This window comes from Chelmon rostratus, chromosome 4 (assembly GCF_017976325.1).
Source record: "Chelmon rostratus isolate fCheRos1 chromosome 4, fCheRos1.pri, whole genome shotgun sequence".
NCBI lineage: Eukaryota > Metazoa > Chordata > Actinopteri > Chaetodontiformes > Chaetodontidae > Chelmon > Chelmon rostratus.
The window spans coordinates 10142965-10166614 of record NC_055661.1 but is presented as its reverse complement, the minus strand read 5'-3'; the positions used below and the strand labels follow the sequence as shown (position 1 = coordinate 10166614).

Genomic DNA, 23650 nt, shown 5'->3' with positions numbered 1-23650 from the left:
GTAGTTGTTCCACAGTTTTTAACCAGGGTAACTTAAAGGAACATTTGGTTGCTGGGCCTCAAAAGAGTCAGGGTGGAGTTTCTTTTAAACTGTAATCAGGCACTGATTGTTCAGTCAATATCAGGAATAGGGATGAGAATTCTGTTACGCAGCAGACTAACAAAACAGTTGAAGAAGTGGATAGATAAAAAGAGGAAGTTGTTTATGATCAGCAAGGACAGAGAAATGGAAAGCACAGAGAAACAAAACTGAAAGTGAACTTGTTGATTACTTCAGTGCAGCTGCACACTTAAGCAGAGAAGAAACCAGGAGAAAGAAAACGCTGGCATCTGAGTGAACCTTTCTGTTGTTTCTCTGTGCTTTTTCTCCTGTTACACTTTTGCTTTTTAACAACTGCAACAGCAAAGTTGCACAGATTACGTGGAACACACGACAACCTCCTTCTTGTTAACTGTGCTGCTGTTTCATCACATGCAAAACCCAAGCTGCTGTAGTTTGCATTACAAGGTGGAAGTTATTCCACTCACTTGCTCCTTCTTCACCCCCAAAAAGAATCCATGTGTAAAGCTTAGATCAGCTTACCAGCCAGCCAGGGCTTTGGGTGGTCAAACGGGTTCAACAAACCCCCCCAGTGCCTGGCACAAGCTGTACAGAACACAAACACACAGAGGAATTAGAAAACATCATCGCCATCCAGGGATAGTTTCCAAAAATGCTAATGTGGTGTATTTGACCTGTTTGCTCAGCCTACGTTTTAAAAGCATTCAGACATCACCAGAATATTGAAAGACAGTCTTGTACGAGGTTAAAGCTCTGCTGTTATCACACTAAGCCAGAGAGTTCAGGCCATCTTCCCCTTTTAGTAGCTGGCAGCAAAAAGAGATGATGAGAGGAGGAAAAGAGGAGAAAATAAAGGAAGTGGTACCTGAAATATAAATGCGGCTTTTGTAAACATATATGCACACATCCAGACACGCAACCACTTCCTTTCATTGTCTGTTTTTCTCACACATAGACATAGACACACCTTTCCGTCTAACTTGTACAGGCCTCTGGGATGTGGCAGATCAGGTCTAAATACCCCTCCGGCGGGAATGTCTTTGATGGCTGTTGCCTGGCCTAAGCTTCCCTGTGGGATACTGGATCAAAAAACAGCCAGTGGAAAGAAAGCTGGGCTTGGACTGGTGTGTTTGAGAGCGTTACTGTGGATGCACGGGCCCGGTCTGTGCGCAAATGTGACTGTTTTGTGAGTATGTTAGTGGATGTGTGTGCTCACCTTGCATTTTGTCTAAGAACTGCCAGTTACAAACGGTGAAAGAGGACAGAGGACGGGGGTGTTACTGACAGTTCTAGCCAAGGAGCGAGCATTTCCATTTTGTTCGCTGGAAGCCGAGTGTGAAACTTTGATGAAGAGCAATTTGCATCTCTGGATGGCTATGAAGAGGTCGGCTTTGTTCGCTACCATCGAAAAGCCGTGGCCGCACACTGCTGGCTCCAAAACCTGCCCACCCCACCACCAACCGGCACCCACCCTCTGCCCTTCACCCACCGCCCTCCTGGCACTACTTTTCAGCTGCTTCGGCCAGCGGCTATTCCACCATTGTGTTGTGTGGCCAAGAGCACCTGCGGGGAGCCCTTTCATCAACCCTCTGTGGGGGTTTTCAAAGCGATCCAAGGGCACCCCTCAGCCTCAGCACACACACACCTAAAGTCAGACAGATAGGTGGATACGCAGCTGCAGAAAACACGTGCATCCATCTGAAAGCGAGGCAGGCTGGAGACATATAAATAAACATCATCACTCTCCACCTTAATGTACATAGATGGGAGGAGCAGGGAAAAGATGAATGCGAGCCACCCCTTGTTAGCTCACATGCACATAATGCATCCCATTTTGTAAATTCCTCATGATCTTTGAAGAGAAAATGAAAGAAAGGTTCCCCAGTGTCCCGTTTATTAAAACTGAACAAATAGTCCCCTGTGACTGTCTGTTGAAACAGGGAAACTGTTAATGAAGGGGGATGGTGTGGGAGACAGTGAAACAGGGGAGAAGACAGCATGGTTTGGGATTTGTGTGTGTGTGTGTGTGTATGTGTGTGTGTGTGTGTGTGTGTGTGTGTGTGTGTGTGTGTGTGTGTGTGTGTGGTAATGGGGCTGAGAGGCGAGTGTCTGGGTTGTATTTGTATTCCATTGGCCCAGGGTATCCGTGGATACACCTAGGTGACTGGGAAGCATGCAGAAGGAGGAAGTGGGAAAGCGGTTATTTCACAAACGTGCCCCTGATACCCACGATGATTAAAAAGAGCCACACAGTGAAAGGTAACTTTAGGTCACTTCTGTCCAAAACATGCTCATCTATGGCCACATCCTCACCGATTTGCTTTGTGTAACTGTCTGCATATAATTCTATACATCTGCTGAATTAACATATGAAAGCTATTACTTTATTATACTGTCCTAATTCCTGTGGTAAAATAAAAGGCTGAATTAGGAGGATTTTGTATTGACTCATAGAAAAATCATCATTTATGATCCCCTAGTAATGTGTGGTAGCGCCTGCATTTGCAGAGACCTGCCCTCTGCCTGTATTTTCTTATTTTGCAGTGTTTGGGACGTTTCTGGGCATCAGCCTTTGGGCAGTGGGCGTGTAGCCCCCAGCCAATAACAGTGTGCAGGGTGTGAGGGTGGGACTCTATAAAAATGTAGGGATCAGGTGCCAGAGCCGCTGAGGAGAGGCCAACTCGGAATGTTGTGTTTACAATCTGCAATTGATCAATCCCACTCACTCTGCCTTTAACTGAGTAACCCACAAGACGGGAACTTGAAAGGAGTAAAGATCTCTTATAAAAATCTGTGTTGTGTTAAATCAGAAGACGCCTGCAGATATCAAAGAAGCTATTTGTAATATTTTACTAGCTCTTTGAGCAAAATAGGTATTGCTGATCAATAACACTCACCTCCTCTGCCTGTTGCTTTGGTGGCTACTGAGATTTCGAGCTTTGTAAATACAGCATGCATGCAGCCAAATCTATGTATTTACTGGCAGTGCAACAAACTCCCATGTCCCCTGAACTACCCACTGTGTGCTCACGAGCACAATTAGCTTCTAAAAGACCAGAGCAAACATTGGTGTAGCCAAAGGTAAAGGGAACTTTAACCCTGGCAAAAGTCACCACGAATGCACAGCTGGCACTGTGTTGGTTGCAAGTTAACTAGCTAATGTCTGGCTTTTAACCTTAATTACATACAGATGTGGCTTTTCTAATCATGGTTTCTGGGGAAAATATTTTGGGGGAAATTATAAATAATGAAAAATAATTAACAGTTCCGGGGTTGACCACTGTGACAAAGTAGGCTGGCATCAGATAGCAACTTCCAGTATACATTTTGAACTGTATTGAGTCAAGTAAGCACGGGCCACTCCCAGCAAGCCCCTCCATTCAAAGTTGAGATGTCATGAGATTACACCAGACAGACGAGCTCATTTGGCCAGCTTACGGAGTATGATGATTCATAAGCCGCAACAAAGGCTGTGTCAAACGGTTCCCTCCACATCCTTTCTTCCTCCCCTCCTAATGTTCCCAAATCAGCAGCTTTGTGGGCCAATGAAAAGAGCTTAGTCGTTGTGTAATTTCATTCATGCAGTCGATGATGATGGGACATGTAGGCCTTAAAGGGATTAGCTGAGAAAACATGATTACTCTGACAGTGTAAACCTGCCTGCGACACCAGTGGTGGAGCTCTGGAGAAAGCTCTCGCACTAGTGAGTCACAGCACTGGCCGTGGTACCTTTGGCCTTGAAAAGTCACTTCTTTTACTCATTCTTAAAGGACAATTCTGGTATCAGTTCTGACACGGTTATATCTAATTTCTCTGCTTACTTATGTAAGTCGAACATTTACTTGCTTGAATTGTTGTTCAGGTAGCAACTGTTCTTAACCAAGATGCCCCAAATAGGCAGACATAGATGGGACAGTTTGGAAGGTAACACGCTTCTCAGGGATTATTTCCTTGGTGGAAGCATCCATTTCTTCACATTGGTTTCCGCTGATTGACAGAAAGCAGAGAGGATTGTGATGCTCGTACTGATATAAAGCAGAATCTCAGGCAAACTGGAATGAAGACTTTGTGTTTACGGTCTCACCCTGTGGATTTTTATTTTTATTTTTATTTCTAAACTGGTGACGTTGTGCTTATGCCTTCAGGAACAAAGAAAATGAAAGGTGCAAAACAGTCATTATCACTTTAAAAGAAATAAAAGCAGTTATTTTCCCTAAAGTCCACATGAGAAATTGATATTTTTGAACCATCTTAAAAAGCAGTGCATATTGTTGTTGTTTTCCCATTGCCTTGATTACTGGTCGTTAGTTGCTAGGTGGAATCGCACTCAAGAAAAGTGTCAATCTTGAATTTTGTATCAGTTTTTTGTCCTTTAAGTAAAGCAGACTAGTGGTAAACAAAGAGCTTATAGTTTAAGTCTTAATGTTCTATAGGATGGGTGCAAAATTGACAAGCTGTGTTGTTGATGCAAATGTAATTGTAAACATTGTTTTTCATACAAATATTTATCGTCTATTTGCAGCAGACCCACATGAATCTCAGGCTTTGTCATCTGTCCTGAAACTTGTCATCTGTTGCCATTTTCAACACGTCTATAGACACACACACACAATATTTATCTGTCACTTTTCCATTACAACCTCAAATTCAGACGTTTTTAGCTGATGCTTCTCCCAGCGGGAGTATGTTATCCACTCTGAGCTCAGGCCACAATTCTTTCATCCAATAGGTGTTTTTTTATTTATTCTTCTAATCAGCAATCACCAACAAAGGAGACAAAGGAAGGGACTGGCTGTTTGCCAAAGGGAAAAGGAGCAGGAGGAAGGGGAGGGAGGGAGGGAGCGAGCGAGCGAGCGTGCGATGGAGGCAGAAGGCAAAGGGTGGAGAAGAGGAGCGGATAAGGAACGTAGAACGAATGAGCGTGGCAGGAAAGACAAAAGAGAGCAGGCTGTGTACCGTGTTTTGTTTTTGCTGAGAGCGCAGCAGAACACAGAGAGAGGCGGGGTCACTGTGTCACAAAAAATAATCACACGCCGCCATCGCCGGTGGAAGCTCTAAGCAATGCAAAACAGCAGCATGTGATTTCTTTTTTTTCCCCGTCTTTGTCACCTCGGGAAGTATTAGCTCCCCTCTCTTCTACGGTCTTTCAAACTAAAAACAAATAAAGAAGCACAAACTGTACAAGTAAACACACACAGACGTACACATGCTAACTCCTGGTGACCTTTGTGGGGCCTTTTGTTGTTTCCAAGCGGCAGCCATTTGTAATTGAAATGAATTCTTTTAGCTTGTCAGCAGCGGGAGAAATTTGTCCTCCTCCTTTGTCTGCAGATTCTCAGCAGGTTTTGTTTGAATCCCTGCAGCACTCCTCTTCCTCCCCCCTCTCTCCCCAACCACTCCCTCTGGCGAGTGCTGATTTTTGATAATAAGCCCAGTAGTAATTTGTCATGTGGACGGACCAGCGGCACGCTGCATGTGTGCGGTTTGGGGCTTGAATGGCGATGGTGGAAGCGCAGGGCCGCGAGGGGGGAAATACGAGGCTCACGGCGAGCGTCGATTCATACAGCCAGCGGGAACGCTGTTTGCTGGTGAAAGGCTTTTTCTTTTTGTTGTGGGATTGGCCCGGCTGAAACCTCGCCTGTTTCCGCTTGTCAGTCAGTCAGAAGCCTAATTACAGAACAGTGTTTATGAATTTTTATTTTGCCACTTGAATGCAGCCGCCACAAGCAGTAATTTGGATTTAGGACATGGGATTTCCACGTAATTTGTAATTGAAAATTAAATTGCTGTAATCATCAAGGTTATTAATCATTGAGCAATTAAGTGTTGATAAAGAAGAGCTGATAAAGGGATTAACTTTACAACGTATGTTTAGACTGTTATTCAGCATGTTGTCTCGTCTTTGTAGGCTTCAGAAGCTCTCCTCTCTTCATGCTGCATTGTGCAAAATGTCTTCAGTATAGGCATGTACATTTGTGTGTGCGTGTGTGTGTGTGCGTGTCTGTGTGTGTCTCACTAGCCACAAAGGGGCTGGACTTACTGAGGTTTCATATAGTACTGTATATCCCTCCCCCCCATGCATCACACAGGTTTTATGGCCCCAATGGGACATTTATGCCATGTCTGTGACTGAGGGTGTGTGTGTGTGTGCGTATGTGTGCGTGTGTGTGTGTGCAGTGCAGTCTCCTGACCTCTGGAGGCAGGCTGCACTTTGAAAAGGTTTTTTTTCTTTGACTTTGTTGAGGTTTTGTTCAGATTTATAGCATCCTCACACAGATAACTAGAATATAAGTGAAATGAAGCTGCGGAAGGCTTTCCTATTGATATACTGCACTTTTGTCAGCCTCCAATAAAATCTAAATGCATTTATGATTATTCAGTATGCATTAAGACCCATGGTGACATCAGACAGGCAGCATTGACAGCAGCCCGGGAAATGAAGAGCCATACAGCTTTTACATGTGTGGGGAGGAGCACGCTAAAGGATTGCTGATATCATTAAAAAGATGACCCTGTCTAGGAAAGTGACCGTCCGATAGTCTGATGAGATTGGAGGAGCGTTGGAGTTCGACGTGGGGGGAGGGAAGAAGTGTGTGTCTGTCTGTGTGTGTGCGCAAGTATGTATGTGAGCAACAGGGCTGGTATCCGTGTCTGAGTGTTTAATAAATCAATGCAGGTCAAGTCTGAGAGCCGGATGTCACCCAAATGGCCTGTTGTTCAGGGGATTGTAGCGTGTGTGTGTGTGTGTGGCAGACAGTAGAGAAGCAGGTTTCTCTGTGCATATGTCAGTTCAAATGAGAGCTACTAGAGCTGAAGGATATGACCTCATAGAGTCTCCAGACATTTACACATACCATCACACACACACACATCAGCACACACCTATTAAAATGCAGCCGCTCACACCTCATGTGCCTTTTATTATATTTACAATAATTCTAATCAATTTGGTACTAATAAAAGCAACTTTATAGACCTGAACACAACAAAATATGACTGAATATAAAACATGCATTCAGTGTGGGACATCTTGCAGACGTGTGTTTGTTTGTTATTTAGCTTGCGGTGCTAAGTGGTCTTCTTTCTCAACGGCTTGTTGCTGTGGCGTTTCTGCTCCATAGGCTAACTTTAACAGTCTGTTCTGTCCCGTGACGTAGTTTGGTTTGGATTTTCTGTTGATGAGAAAGCATATTTCGGATGCGTGAAAGCCGTGTGAAAAACAAGTTGTTTTTCTGGGAAAGTCTCATTGAAAACTACAGCCCGGATATATAATGTCAGAAAATGTAGAAGCTTACATAAACCTTAGATCCGTGTTGTTCCATCGCTGAGCGAAAGGACGGCAACAAACAACTGTTATTTATATGGAAATGTGTGTTATTACTTCAGATTTATCCCATTCCAAACACCATAGGGCAGCCTCACTTTTTTATTTTTTTATTTTGCAAAGTTTTGCTTTTCTTTTGACAAAGGGAATGATTAGGATGTGACTGCCTGAACTGCAGCCCTGCTCATCTGCTCATCTGACAGCATCATTTCAAGGCCTGATAGGCTTCATGATGTAAAAACAAATACAAAAGCCCGGCCCTGCATCTCCCTCGCCGTGTGCTCCCACAATGGCCCCTTTTTTTGCTGCTACTTAATTAGCAGTCTCTGACGCTGCCACAGCGAAGCAAGCGGCCGCTCTCCGATCTCTCTGACCAGATATCCACTCACCCTCACAACAACAAATACGCGCGTTTGTTTGTCTCAAGAGTTCGCTGAGAACCCTCAGGGCGCATAACGTCCGAAAACAGAGGGAGGTTAGGAGGCGAGGGAGGAGGAAAGAAAAGAAAGGAGCTATTCAGAGGACAGACGTGGGAAGGGAAAGATGATTATTCTGAAAGGCGACAATCAATTTATTTGTTAGATTTAAGGAAGACTGTCTGAAGTGTGTGTGTGTGTGTGTGTGTGTGTGTGTGTGTGTGTGTGTGTGTGTGTGTGTGTGTGTGATGACAGAGGGCTGCCCATCTTTACGCTCTAATAACGACAGCTACGTGAGCTGATAGGAATGATTGCCATTGTTGTTCAGACACTTGATTGATACACAAAAGAGTTAACTTTGCAAAGGAGGGGGTGGAGGAGCGCAAGGTTAGGAAGGAGAAAGAAAAGACAGAGAAGAGATAGATTAGAGATAGATTATGTATATAGAGAACTGTAACATAAAAGGGGAATAAAGAAAGAGGCTGATACTTTTCATCTCCTGACAAGCAATTTCTTCCCATTATATCTGATTCGTTGCTTTGATCATCACCGTGGCCCTGTATCTTTATTTCTCCCTCGTCTCCTGTTTTTTTTTTCCCTTTTTCTATTGTCAAGCTTGTTCCCCTTCACTTCTAAGCTGCTTTGCCGAGCTGTAATGCCCCGCTTATGTAAGGGGGGACCAGGATCGGGGACCCAGGATGTGAAAGGATTTGGGAGGTCTTAGGCTTTGGCATGCGTCTGATGCGGATGCCATCGTTCTGGGAGTTAAAATCCGCAGACATAAAGCGCAGAGGACGTTTAATGTTCCAAAAGAGTGATTTTCCCCTTCAGTCAGCCAAAATGATGGGGAAACGCCTGAATTAGCCGTACAATTGGTAATTTTTCTGTTGGAGTCTAAAAATGTGGATTTTTAAATCAAGGCATTGCTGCATCTCTGACAGAACGGCCGAGCTGCGTTGATAGTGATGCACCTTACACTCTCAAATGTCAAACAGGTAATAGAAGAAGGGAATGTCCACGAGCAGGACGAGCAGGAATTAAGCGGTCATTGCAGAGCACTAATATTTGGTCAAGGTGTCAGGCAAACATGGTTGCTCTGAGGGCGCTCCTTTAATTATTCTTGCCAGTGTGTATGTGTGTGTGTGACGAGAGAGCAGGCTGCAGGATCAACAGGATGTTCTAAGCGTGCTTCCTGTGCTGGTTCTTTACGTGTGTTTTGTGCAATTCTGTAATGCTGTTTTGACAGCGACTTAAAAGTTAATAGCAAAGTCATTCAAGAAATATATCATTACTCTGCACCACAGTCTCTCTCCTCAGCTCCTTTAAATGTTAATCCCGTCATCGCAAAGTGAGTCATGCAAAGGCCCTTCACATTTCTCTGAAAGCTTAGAAGACAGAGAAAGTGTTGCAGCCTGTTTTCTTCAAATGAGTAAACAGATGCAGACTTAAGCATAGGTATAAACAGATTCATGAGCACACACACGCACAACAGAGATTAACCTCTGTGAAGTAGTTGTATATGAGTTGGAGCTGACAAGTGTTGCTTCCACAAAGCGCCTTTAGTTGTTTTGATATTATTTCATCTTGGAGTTGGCCCTTTTGAAATCCTCTGGATGTGACTGCTGCGTGATGTGTTTGCCATGCTTTGTTTTTGTGCAATTCCTTTTCATTTGTCAAATTAAAGGCAGCTATTTATTTCTCTAAAGCATGACGGCACTTGCTTGCCAAAGATTCCTTTAAGGATTTCAATGCTGATAGACTGCTTTATTGGTCCAGGAGAGAAACTGTTCCAGCAGTGGAGAATGAACAGTAAACAAAGAAAGAACAAATTCTCCCCTGTACACTGTTATTTTAAAGCTATTTATATTGGCCAAATGCTATCAGAAAAACATTCAAATGTAAAGTACATTATATAGATTAATATTAGAGATTATTGCATAATATACATGCATTTATACTTTGAAACAAATCAAATAATATGAACAAGCTACTAGGGGTGTGCATTGGCACTGCCCTCACGATTCAATTCGATTACGATTCACCAGGTGACGATTCGATTCGATTTGATTCTACGATGCATTGCGAAAATTCTACTGCATCAGTTGTAACTGCTACACGACTGGCTTTACACATGCATCCCATTACCTTTGCTTTGGTTTCTTGCGGGAAGCGCAGAATCAGTAAAGGTAGCTCTTGTTGGTAGCTTATATCGGGGCTCAATTGTTTTAAGCATGTGGCGAAAACCCACTTTTTCCACAACAGAATATGGTCGTAGATCCTTCGCTATGAAGCATGCCACTGATCGTGTAATCCTCTTTGCTCTCTCGGAGTTGTGTGGCAACGTTGACACGAGCGACTTGTCAGTTCTTGGCTGGGATGTGTCAACTTTTTGTGTTGTTGTTGTTGTTGAACCCAACGATCAACATGCTTTGTGAAGTTAGTTGTATTGCCAACGTGCTTGATTTTAGCTTGGCAGGTTTTACACACTGCATAAGTCTTGTCTAGTTTCCCATTAACTTCGTAGAATCCGAAATGTGCCCAGATGTCCACTTTCCAAGCTTTGGGTGCGTTTTTAGTTACCCGTCTTTCGCAGTCATCTCCCTCCACTTAGCATGTAGCTACGTTGCTCCGGAAATGCCGCCGGAAGTAATTGAAACTTCACAACTTTATTGTCCGCTCAAGGCCAAAATAAACAGCGACATAATCGATTACGGCACGTTGCCGCATCAATGCTGAATCGTGCATGCCCCGCATTGCAATGCATTGCCGAATCGATTATTGTTGACACCCCTACAAGCGACAGTGTGGCAGTATGGTATTCAGTGTTGTCAAATGATAACATTTGATAAACTCAGATAGGTCGAGGACAAGAGCTTTCTCATCAAGCAGAGCTACTTAAGTTTCTTTCCTTGCTTACCTTCTGGCCTGTTTGACGGTCCCGACCACACCGTTGACATATCAATGAGTGTAAGTGTCAGTTAGACGGATCTCAGTTTTCTAAAGTTTGCCTCCATCTTTTTCATCGTCACCACATGGACTGAGTTTTTCTTCACCACACGAAGCAGCTGTCACCCAGGTCACCCATACCCACCATTTCTGGTTCACTCCTGTTTTTGTCTCCAAAACCCGGAGATCGCTTCTTGCCCCATGGGCTCGACTCCCCTGTGTCCAGAGAGGCGAAAAATGGTAACAAGCTTCTTTGAACTGGTAGGTGGTATTTGATGTGCTGTGAGGAGCATAATATATATAGTGTATTTGATCCAGCCAGCTGTCTGGATTGCTGGATGAGTTTTCTTCACATCTCCAGCCTTTGTAGTTTGCGCATCTGTCACACACACAAACAGACACACAGACACACAAACACACACACACACACACACAGACACACACACACCTGTGAGCATGTTCATTCAAGTGCAGGTGCAGATGCACTTTCTTAGATTTCCTGCACTTTATGCTGTCATTAATGCACATTTACAGTGTTTATTCATTCCTCTCACTTGGTATTAAGTTTCTAGCCACAGATCTGAGTCACAGTTTTGATAGTTTGGCTTTGAAGAGTTTGGCAAACTTGAAAAGTTTAGCTGCCATTTGAGTTGCCCTTTTATTTTTAATCAGGCAATGGGTGGATGATGTGCTGATTATTGCTTAGTTCCTCCCCGTTGTGAGTGGATGACACACCGCCTGCTGTAGTTGGTATTCAAGTTACTTGAATCAAGAAGTCAGAAAGTTCAAACTTATTACAGAAGGACAAAACGCTCTATCCAATCTCCCCCTGATGTCCGTTACTTTACAATGAGTGTTTTTCGGCTGCACTGTGCTCTCATTGTATTCAGCTCCTGTCTCTGCGATATCTCTCTGTCTCCAGCTGATTATTGGGAAACTGGACAGGCCTTTAATCTCCTCAAAGGACCGATAAATATTACACTTGTCTATGTTACTACATCCCTCACTCTGTTTCTCACTCACACACACAATTCATGGAGTACTCCCTGCTCCTTCACAGTCCTGGTTCAACCTCTGCCTGCTGATTAACGGTCTTTTTCCCTCTACTGGCACGCGACGTTCTTCAGCTCTTTAGCTGATCACAGCAATGTGGCAGACCATCTATTTCTTTTCCTTTGTCCCACACTCACTCTGTGCTCTCTTGCTCTGTTTTCTTTCTGTCTCCCATTTTTCTCCTTTCCAGGATCCTCCTAAGACTTCCTTACAGGTGGAGACATACTGTTTTTTCCTGCTTCTTTTCTCTGCCGTTTGTCTTTAATGTTGGAGCTTTGGTGCCAGATGTTTATGTGTGCTACGCCTGGCTGTGCAGAGCACTCAGTCACGGTTTCCAGATTAACTCTGGGGCAGCTCCATGCCCCTTCAAATGAAAACACAGTTAGATTCCCCTCTTTTTAAAAAGAAATAAGTCCTTAATATTGTGTGCCAGACTTTTATTGAGTTTCATATAATTCTCAGAATAGTGTGGGAAGTACAAAAATGAAAGTCTTTACAATGAGCTTTTCATCTTTACAGTCCAGAGCTGAGTGCAGAATTCATTTCGAACACATGATGAACGTTTTTGTCCCTTTCCGCCACCTGATTTTGGTTGGTGTGGTAATTCAAAATGACGTTTCTGTTACATGCAAATACCTCAACCAGTGTTTCTGTCAGAACAGACGGGGGGGGGGGGGGGGGGGGGGGGGGGGGGGGGGGTGTTTGAAATGAGTTTACAGAGGCAGGGTTAGGCAGGCTGCTCCTGCATCATCTAATGTGGCCAGAGAAGCTTGGTGGACACCACAGTGCACCTGAATGGAAAACCATTTTCACCAGATATTATGACCAGAGAGGTTTAAATATGTCAGACTTTCCCCATAAAATTTCCCCAGTAAAAATAAAAATTGAAATACTGTTTGAGACTGTAAATAATGGAATACCTGAGCAGTGCGACATGGTTAGCACAGTATTTCCTCTGGCTTGTCTCTACAGTTCATTTCAGTCAGGGTCAGTCTTTTCTTCATTTTTCTCCTTTGTAGTATCCAGCTAGCTAAGACTTGGTTTGGCTGAGCTGGAATTACAGATTCAGATCAAACAGGAAGAAGATTCCTTTCTTCTTTTATTTCATCCCCGATAGGTGACATGTATTTAAAGGTAGAATCCAGGTGCAGTAAAAATTCATTCAAAGTGAAAGACCTGGACAGGGGTAAACAAATATATGATAAAGATACACATGATCAAGCTGAAGTTTTGCCAAGTCAAATACTTTGTTATAATAATAATGTAAATGCACAGAGGGAAGAAGGAGATTAACGGCAGGAACGTCCTGGTACGTAATGGGTATGTTTACCGATGATGATTCTGCTTGACCTGTCACTTGCACACATAATGCACGACAGTGCAGAGACACACAAACAGCTGGTATCTGTTGTCACAGCTAATGTCTCTGTTCTCATTCTGGGAACATATCCGTTCCCTATTGGTTGCCAATACACACAGACTGTAAAAACACTCCAGCAGTTAATTTGCTTGAATACAACAAGACCACAATTCTCTTTGCACTGTTTCTGAATCCAACCTGAGGCAATCGCAATAGAAAAGTACCCAGAGAAACTGAACTGTCCGGAAGTCAACTGGAAATTGAAAATGTGGTTTTGTACAGTATCTGAATCTTAAAAACAGTCTTTTTTTTTCAAAGGCTAATGAGCAAAGGATGCAGGCTTTAGCAGATTAAAATGAGCCACTGTCTCTGACTGCAGGAAGGTAAATAACCGGTTGTCTGTTTCAGACCGTTGTTATTGGAGCAAATCAACATTTCAGGGACTGCTGTCAACAAATCCTAATTAGAGGCGACGCAGTGTTCCCTTAGCTATTATTGTGCTGTTGGATGTTTTATTTCCATTTCCCTTTCACTCTGTGTGGGGGTAATGAAGTGAGTAAATTGAATGACTTGAAGGAAGACGCTGACCTTCACCTGTTCCCAGGTTGAACAATAGCGTCCCAAATCATGTCAGGAGGAGTATGTGCCGAAGAATCCTAAGAGGTGTCCAGTGTGTGCGTGTGAATGGGATGGAGGCTATATGAACATGAGTAGGTCAGCTAGTCCCTCATTGATCATGGGGGTCTGCAGAGCGTGACATTACTTGAATGTCAGTGGAAAATTAACACAGTATGTCTGGTGATGAAAAGGTGGACAGCGTGAGCGTGTCTCGTGGCACCGCCCACATGGTCACTCCCATGCATCTTTATAATGGCCATTATTTTAATGGTTTGACCTTGCATGGCCTGATAAAGGGGTAATATTTATGTAAAACCTCTCAGGATTGATCATCCAAATGTCTGCTGTTCACAGTTCGTTATCTGGGCCTCGTACAGCATAACAAGCCAATTCTGATATGTGTTACCCAGTATCAGAAACGATAAAACACAACAAGTATATGTTTAGCAAAACTGTGGTAGACTTTGTTACTTCATATCAATGTAGTCTAGTTTTAGCAGAGCTTTGGTGAAGTTTACAGCCTAAACATTAAACACAGTCTGTAGCTGTATCAAGGTCAAGTTAAAGACTTTTCAATCAAATCACCTCATGTGTGCTTTAATGGTGTTTTTTCTCTTTGCGTATTTTGACAACCTGCCCAGGGAATGCAGCTGAATATTAGCCTTGTGGCTCAGTCTGACACATTTTCAACATGTTGATGTTAATTAACGTGTTTTGTCCCCGATAAATAAATGAATAAAGCATACTAAAGTATATTAGCTGAGTGAAGTATATAAGAAAAATGATTCTCAACAAAAAATAGTGCCGTATTCTGCGAACAGAAGCCTAAGAAGTCCCAGGCTGACGTGCAGGTGAAGTGGAATGATGGGTAAGATACGACAATCTGACGGTGCAGTTTCAAAGTGTACAAAGTTAGCGATGACTCGAGGATGTGGATAAAATCACCTCCTGAGTAAGCTCGAGCTCTTCTGGCTGTCTGCTATTTCCCATAAATATTAATCGCCTTTCCTATCTGGGGATGGAGGACTAAAATAACATAACGTGCTTCAGAGCCAGGAGGAGGGTGTGGCTGGTAGGTAAGGGTGTGTGTGTGTGTGTGTGTGTGTGTGCGCACTGTACCTGTGTCCTCGTGTTGTCTCCTCCACATTCACTCTCACACCTCATAAGGCAGGTTGAGGCTGTTCCATATGGATGGCACACATATATGACAGGTCTTGGTGCATCAGAATGTAAATGTAAGCGGCTGTTTGTGTGCGTGTCAGCAACTCCTGAGAGGCGTGGGAGAATATTCTTTGTATGTGCATCTTTTTTTACATGATTGTGTGCCGGTGTCCACTTTTACTGTATGTGGTCACAAACTGTTTGTCCACCATTGAGAGCAGTGGAATATGCGAAATTTACACATATTATTTGAAGTCTCTTTCTCTCTGTGGCGTTGTCCTGGGTGCGTGCTGCTTCTGTCGTTCCTAGTGTCAGTCCTTGTGCCCGTTGCATCTGAAAAATGAGTTTTGTTTGTGTGCTTATTTAATTAGAGCTTTCTTTCCAAAGTGTTGCGCTGTACACCATTCTGCAGGAAATCTAATCACTATTCATTCAGTATTCAAAACCCCGAATGACTGCGCTCTGAATGTAATTCTCGGTTTTCGAGATAGATGATAATAGCTTTCCATAATGTTCTTTATTGAAATGCTACCATTCCCCTGTATAGCCGGGATGTAATTTCTTAAGTAAAGTCTTCATATGAGTGCTGTCATTTCTTTCTCGTATAGGTAATTAAAAATGTCCACATGTCATCGCATGTTGTACAAAGCCTGTCCTGCAGCTGCTCTAGGCTGTTGAAGTGGGAAATGGTTGTTTTTTTATCTTTGTCCGGTGCCACGGTTGAATAAATGTCAGGATAATCAGTCGTGCTGGTTAATTAAAAGAACATTTTATTTGCTCACAGAGGAATAGCTGCGACTTGATGCCTTTGGCCCACAGAATAAGAAGGGGCCAAGGTGAACCGTATTATTTTCCTTTTTGTCTTTAAGAAGGAAAGCTTTGCAGGAAATTGATACGGTTTGGTTTGCTGGCTCCTGCATTATAATTAATCCTTTTGATTTGATATATTTTAAGCCACTGTGTCACCTGCACCATTTTGCATCCCCAACTGAGTTAAACAGTTTGCTTCTGGAAAGGATTATGATGATCTGTGATAGGAAATATGCTGTGAAGGTGAAGGTAAACCTTTATTTGTGAATGTCTGATATCAGATTATTGTAATCTCCGGTAGTATTGTGAATTACACTGCACAGTGAATACTCTGTGTGAGGCTACATTTGGGTTTGTTATCAGGCTTGAGGCAGAGATGGAAGGAAAGATGGAAAAAACAGGGAGGGTGGACAGGAAGAGATAGGATTTATGCTAACATGCTGGTAGGAAGGAAAAGGATTTACTCAGTCCTTTGTGAAGACTGATGGCATTACACTACACCACACCTCGACAGCCTCTTTCCCTCTTGTCTGTGGTTTCTGTACCTCCATTCCCTGCTCTCACCCCTCTTTCTATTTACTTATGTCTCTGGCTCTGACTACTCTGTGATCCCTAGGGACACGCTTTTCATTTATTCTAGGCCTACACCTTCTTCAGTTCCATCTCTCTCGTGTCTTTAAGACCGCCTTTTTCTTTTTTTCCTCTCTACTTAGAATCAATAATCTGCACGGTGTGGCTGTCCCCTTGCTTCAGTCTGCCATGCGTTGTTAACCATGTAAATACATTTAGGTGTACCTATTGAAAGCACCGGTCCCAATAGCTGAGTTGCTGTCAGTTCCTCTAGCATGTGCTTCATTATTATGGCTCCCACTTGTGCCATCAGTCATAACACTGCCTTTTCCCACACACCATAGGACATCCAAGGCTACACACATAAACAACAAGCTAATAAGCTGCAGCTCGCTTTCCCCTTACTAAGTAGAATAGGACTGTGCATAACGCAGTGCCAGGTTGGACCGATTCCTTGCGTAGTTCAGCAGTTTTAAATCAGCTCCCTAATGCTGTTCTGCTAAGTTCTTGTAAAAGCAAAACATGTGGCACTAATCATAGGGGTTGTTTTCACACTGAACAGCACCTACACATTTTCTGTAAACATGTAAATAACAATAATTCATGTTTTCCCACCAATTCTCATGTATGCAGGTTGGAACCAAATCATTTGACAAGTTGTTTTCACTAGTATGGAGTATACATTAAGTCCTCGCATAAAGGCAGAGTGGATCTTGTACTCTGAAGAGCATGTGAGCCAAAACATTGCTGCCCTTTGAGTCTTTATGCCTAGCTAAGCTCGCTCTTTCCTGGCTGTAGCTTCATATTTAGCATTCAGACGATGAGCGCACTGTCTATCTTCTCATCTAACTCTCGGCAAGAAAGTTGGATGTCAAACTATTGCTTCAAATGTTAAGTGCGTGCATTTTCATCTTTAATAAGCAGCCCACACAGCAGCCATGTGCTCCAAAAGTGCAGAACCTCTTGAAATGAAGTAACTGACAGGTGACTGAGGAATGAGGTCAGGTTCATATCACTCTTCGCACAAACTGATCCTCCTCCTTGGTTTCATATATTTTGTTAATCTTCCATCTTAGAAATCCAGTTCGCGCTGTAGTTGAAGCTGTAAACGGTGTAATCACAGGTGGCTGGAAGATAGTGAGCTTCAGTTGGAGAACTGTGATTTAGTTTACTGTACGTCCATGCATTACTGTCCTTTAGCCTAGCGCTCGCTAACCTACATTTTCAGCCACTTTAAAGGAAGAGTCTGTGAGGTGGTTTAACGCCAGGCTCACATGACAGAAAATGGAACAGGAGCAGTCACAGTTACTCTCTATACTCTTCAGAGGAAAATCATTCTGACACAAACACCACCACCAAACGCACACAGACACACACAGGGTTGCTCTCCCACACACGCACACACACACTTCCTTGCCATTTGTCAGCGCCCTCTCTGTACAGTATATTTCATCATGGCAAGGCAAAGGCATTGCTAACACGCCAAGCGAGTGCTTTCTCTTGTTCAGTGGCTCTCGCTGTCAAGTAGAGGGTTTTTTTATTTATTTATTTATTTTTTTGCCTCTCCCTGTGACAGACTCAAGTGCTTCAATTTTCCCCTTGCTTGGAGAAAGTGGCTGCACAGAACCTTTGGACTCCATAGACTATCACTGAGCTGAGTCAGAGCCGGTTGTGCAAAGACTGGGCTGGAGATTAAAGATGGATCACGGGATGGTTTAGATGGAGCAAAACCTCTGAGGAAGGCTAGGCAGGCAGCGTGAGGGTTGCTGCACTGTTCACATGTGACATATTCTGTTTACTGCATCATATGTCCAACACAATGCATTGCTTATTCATTCTGCCTCGAAGCACTGTGCTCAGATTGAAAACAATGCTCCTCCACCAGAGCATCCACCTGTAAGCTATGCGTCTTTTACTGGATTTATTCTTCAGATATTATTTAAATCTGTTCCAGGTTGTCAAATTTAATATGACGTTATTCCCAGACCAACTCTCTGCAACCTATAACACTGTAAGGTAATGAATCAGCTTCAATTTCATGAAAAGAATTTCAACTATATTCCAAAATGTCAAACATCAGTATGGATTCTGCAGGAGACTGGAGACTTTTTCATCCATGCTGGATCTTTGTCAAGTGGAAAACATTGTTGCACACACTCGGATGCACACACACACAAACACACACAGGTGGGCGACTCAGTTTGCCTAAGAAAGCTGGAAAGTTGGAGCTGGTCCAGTTAGCTAGTGGATGGATTAAGAAGCACTTTTATTAAAGGGACAACAGCAATTGTCTGACTGGTGAGAATTTGGTTGGACAAGAGCGTACTGGCCAAGCAACAAAGAACAGACACCAACAAAAGCTGGCTAATAAAACACCTTGTGTCTCCTATTGCAAGTTGCACTTGAACACACCCTCAAGGCTCCAGCCTGCGTGCATGGTTTGACTTTGGTGCTCAGGAGTTACAAACTTTTGACATGTTTCCTCACCAATTATTGCTTTACAGTGTTTGCATACATTTTCATCACAGTGCTGCTGTGCTTTTCTTTGAGTCACACAGTAATGTTGCACGATGCCTTTGTCTCCACAGCAAAGAAGACATGTGCGACCACAGACTTCGCCTGCAAGAATGGACAGTGTGTCCCTGCACGGTGGCGCTGTGATGGAGAACCAGAGTGTGCAGACGGTTCAGACGAGGCTGATGCAATCTGCAGTAAGTAGCCAAACAGACAAACTGACAGACAGACATAACCACAGACAAGCAATGCCACAAAGTCAAACACACAAACACAGACAGGGGAACAGCCATGGACGCACAGTCTGGTGGGTCAGGACACACACACACACCTGACATGTGTCACATGTGTTACCGGCTACATGTGTTCAGTGTGTGTCTATAAAACACGTATACACACCTGCATGATGCAATTATTTCTGTCTTTTTTACAGTCATGTGAATTGTATTTAAACTACTTCATCTTGCACACACACACATCCACATACATTTCCTTCCGCACAAACAAACTCCCAATGTTGCTCGGTCTCAGCGTGTCACATTTTGCTGCCATACAGCCGCAGTGCCAACCTTCTTTTTCTTGCACATTGCCTCTGAAAATGACTTTCTTTGACTTTCTTTTCTTTGTTGGCTGCACCGTCAGACGCAGGACATCCATGCACAGTGTGATCAAGGCCACAGGATGCTTCCTTTATAATATTTCTAGAGCAGTGACAATTAGAAATGCTTACCTTTGAATCCCTCTTTGTTTCTGAGAGAACAGGAAAAGATTTTCTGTAACTTTCATGCTCAGGTGTTTAGTTGTGCAGTGTATATTAAAGGCATTTTTGTGTTGTGTGCAGGTACATATATAGCAGGTGTTTTGTCAGTTTGTAGTCAGGCCGTATTGCTGCCATTCCTTCCGTAGGACTAACAAGCTTTTGCTGCAAATACTGAATGGAAATGTGAGAAAGCAGTTTCTGTGAACAACAATTCAGCCATTATCGCTAAAAACAGCCCTGTTCTACCTGTGTCTTCAATATTTCTTAATGGTCGACAGACAAAACATATGCAGCACTTAACAAATAGCTGAGAATCATTTTCTGATGATATTAAATACAGTTTCACCGTAGTTATTAATATAAACTGATTTAAGTCATATTCTGAATGATCCATTGAAGATGCCTTTGGACAAAGGGCTATTGAGTATAAGGTAATGCTTGTGTGGGTCATCGTCAAATACTCAAAAACATCAGCTTGCGTGACGTTAAAGCTTGTGTTCTCAGCATACCCTGGCATTATTATGAAAAATGGAACAAAGCCCAACACAGACCTTACCTGCCGCACTGTGAGGTCGCTTGCTGCCGCGATTATGAAAAATGGAACACTGCCCACTGTGATTATTGGAGTTTTTAATCAGGACAGGTAACCTGCTATTCAGAGGTGAGAAGTGCACCGCAAAGAGGTGTGATGAGTGTGAATTGGGGCAGGGAGGTTTTACACAGCGTGTGTGTTTGTGTGCTCGGGTTCGAAAAGTCAGAAAGAGAGTGATGATGAGCCTAAAGAAGTGTGAGCACTGGTATTGGCAGTTTAAAAGGCTTTGAGAGATGTGAACACTGTAGTTTTTTTTTACTTGGATGGGAGGTTATTAACAGGCTTTTGGAAATGTATAGAAGTTAAATTAATATTCTGATGCAAGAGGCTTTTAAGAAGCTACATAATAGTTTTGGAAGTTGATTTGTCTTATTTTATTTTAGGTTGTTAAAGCTTCAGGTTCATAATAGGAAAAGGTTTATACCAGAACGCCTTGAGGAGAGTGGAGCCTTCAAGTCCTCAGTGGCTTTGAAAAAGTTAGTTAATGACTGAATGAGAAAGGAGCAATAATTTTCTAAAATACATACTGTATGCAGAGGTATTGCTGCAAATTGATGATTTTGGGAGAGGCTGTGACACAAATATCAAAATTGCTGAAAGTAACATATTATTTGGTGAAGGTAACCCATATTCACGCTGCCAAAACTGCCCTCTGCAGTTGTTTTGCCTTTCTTTTTTTTTTTTTTTTACAAGTAGAAGCTTTGTCCCATTCAAAGCAGCCCAAACTTCTAACACTGAGCTTTTTTGAAGGCCATGTTCAGATCAACAAAATCAAAACACAGTCATAGTACTGTGTTGGCTATTGAGAAAAAAAAAATCAGGGTTGTCTGGTGAAACAGTGGCTGAACTTTTACTGCAACACATTGCAGAATCAAACATTCACATACTGGTAGATCATAGTGAGTTTAGAAGTCCTCTCATTAGCAACGAGCAGAGTCGTACGGTGCTTTGTAACAGCAGAGTTAGAACTGATCAGCTTCTCAGGCAGGAGGAGTACACATACCATAAAAGTCACTGGCATTTCACAGGGATTCACATATTAATCTTCCTCCAAAGATAGTGTAAGTTACAGAACAGAGCGGAGCTACTGGAGATCAGTCTCTCCACTTCAGTCTTATCACCAAACTTTCCATATGGCTGGAACTACAGGCCAGCTCCTATTTGCAATTTATATTAAGATGATTTTCAAAGAGGTGATCAAAGAGCCCTTTGAAGATTCTTAAAGTAATAAGTCTGATTGGAATAGGCCAAGGACATGTGTGGGAGTGCATGTGTATTCGTGCACATGCCTGCGAAGGGTCCAAGTGTGTGCGCCTGCAAGAGCATGTGTATAAGAGTCAATGCTTGTGTTTAGTATTCATCTCAATGTGAATCTGTAAGTCATTTCATCAGATTAGTGGACTTGTGTGGTTTAGTCTCATTATGTCTAATCAAGGTCAGATGCTGTGAGAGCCTCTCTAACTTTCTCAGCCACATTGATCCTCGCAGCTGTGTGTGCGTGTGCATGCTGCAGAGTGTGTGCATGATTTCGCATGTTTATGCTTTTATCAGAAGGCAGTGAGCATGTGCATGTAGTGAAAGTATCACTAGAGCTGAGCAATTTGCTGAGCAATTTTTAGAAAACTGTTGATAGATAATCCAGTGAATGTAGCTCCTGAACAATGAAGTCACTTTTCACTGTAAACAGATGAGTGACATGTTAAAACAAAAACCAACGTAAAGCCACCAGAGCAGCTTCAGTGGGCTTTGGCATACCTGGAACACCATTCTTCCAACAGATATTTCCTCCTTTTGCATTTTCATGATGGTAATAGAGGGCACTGTGTAACACCTCAGCCCCTAATCTCCCATATGGACCATTCAGTGACTTATAATGCTCTGTATGGAAGCAACTGCACTCGTTATGACCGCATACAAAAAAGTAACAAAGGAAAGTCCTGGAAATGAGAAATAGACGACCCAACCCTATCTATCACCACCACTTTGTTTCATCTCATTTGATCTGATCAGGCCTCATTTTCTTTTTTGCTCTGTGCTTTTTTTCCTCGTCCTTAACGCACAGATCCGTCAATTTTTCTTTCCCTTTGCTACGCCCTTGGACCTTCTGAACCTCTCACAACCAGCCTACCATTTTCTATCACATCCTATTCTCTGTCCTCTTGGTCTTCCCCTGCTGTATGTCCTCCACTTTCTGATCTGAGTTCAGTTTGAGTAATGCCTTTGATTGAATTGATTTCCCTGGGAGGGAATCGATGGGCTGATCCCCAAGACCTCTCGTCGACTGCTGATTAACTATGGACCTCCAATGACGCCTCTGAAAGCACACGCACCACACACGCACACACGCACACACACACACACACACACACACACACACACACACAGGCTCCTCAGGAGTTGTCTGTAATTACACATCTTAAACTGAATCTGGGGCTGAAGGGGATTCTGGAGAAAATGCTCAATCAGATGAGTGGTGGTTGATGCATGGAAAAGGGTGCAGACATCGTCCCTCAGTCATAGTTGTGGCAGCTAAGGATTTGGCCAAAAATGACTTTTGATTATTCCTTAAAAAAAACATAGGTTAGAACCATTTGAATATCTTTTTTTGTGCACTATGTCCAAAGGAGTGCAAACCAATAAAACGAGACACATAATTTATACATTATTTCAACCTGTTTCAAAATTTCGTCACCCATTATCTGATCATGGACCCTATTTTCCCATGTTTTTTGTGTCCAAGTGACTACTGGAGACAACAGTTTTTGAATTTCTTTCAGTATTTAACGAGATAGCTGTAGCCAGCAGCCACAAAATGGCTGCAATGTCATCCCTCCGGACGTTTGCGCACCTTCAGTGTACGTCCACTAAAAGTGTTTTTGTTACTGACAGACTCAGATTGTCTGACAACATTATGGAAAGGATTCCTACCGAGATGCCACCAGACTCCATTCACAGAAACAGTAGTTTTATTAATGTAAAACACCCTTCATTGTAACGTGACAGAAACAAAATAAAACTAACCAGAAATATTGGTTTGTTCTTACACGTTTCATATCTAACTTACTATTTTCACCAGACATTATGACCGGAGAGATTTAAATGTCAGACTGAAGCAGATTTCGGTTAAAAAAACACTGAACAACAGAAGCTCTGGTTTTGTGACCCGTTTGTTGTGCAGTGCATTCAGTGCAGCTTCGGCTGCAGTTCTGCTTTTTTTCCACTCGTTGACAGCCCTAGTGGCATTATAATTAGTAGCCATTAGAAGTGCCATCAAGTCACTAGATTACTAAATAGGTGGCAGCTGTTTATTGAAACAAACAGGCCAACACTGAACCACAGCCCACATGTTTGGACTGAATGTGGTTTAGTTCCACACTGAAAAGCACTCATATATGTAAGTGTTCTTTGTCTATTTCAGTTCTATCACTTTGGCAGCAATGTAAAGCGTTTATTAGGGCAAGAACTC

The 23650-nt window shown here is 42.9% G+C and overlaps 1 protein-coding gene across 5 annotated transcripts in view; it reads left to right on the top strand.

Moving 5' to 3' along the window:
- lrp8 (low density lipoprotein receptor-related protein 8, apolipoprotein e receptor) overlaps positions 1 to 23650 on the top strand; it is a 165566-nt gene that overhangs the window by 61261 nt on the left and 80655 nt on the right. For all 5 annotated transcript variants that reach the window (XM_041934586.1, XM_041934585.1, XM_041934583.1 and 2 more), the window contains exon 3: positions 18907 to 19029. In XM_041934586.1, coding sequence (XP_041790520.1) covers positions 18907 to 19029 — 123 coding nt within the window. The remainder of the gene's footprint in view (positions 1 to 18906; positions 19030 to 23650) is intronic.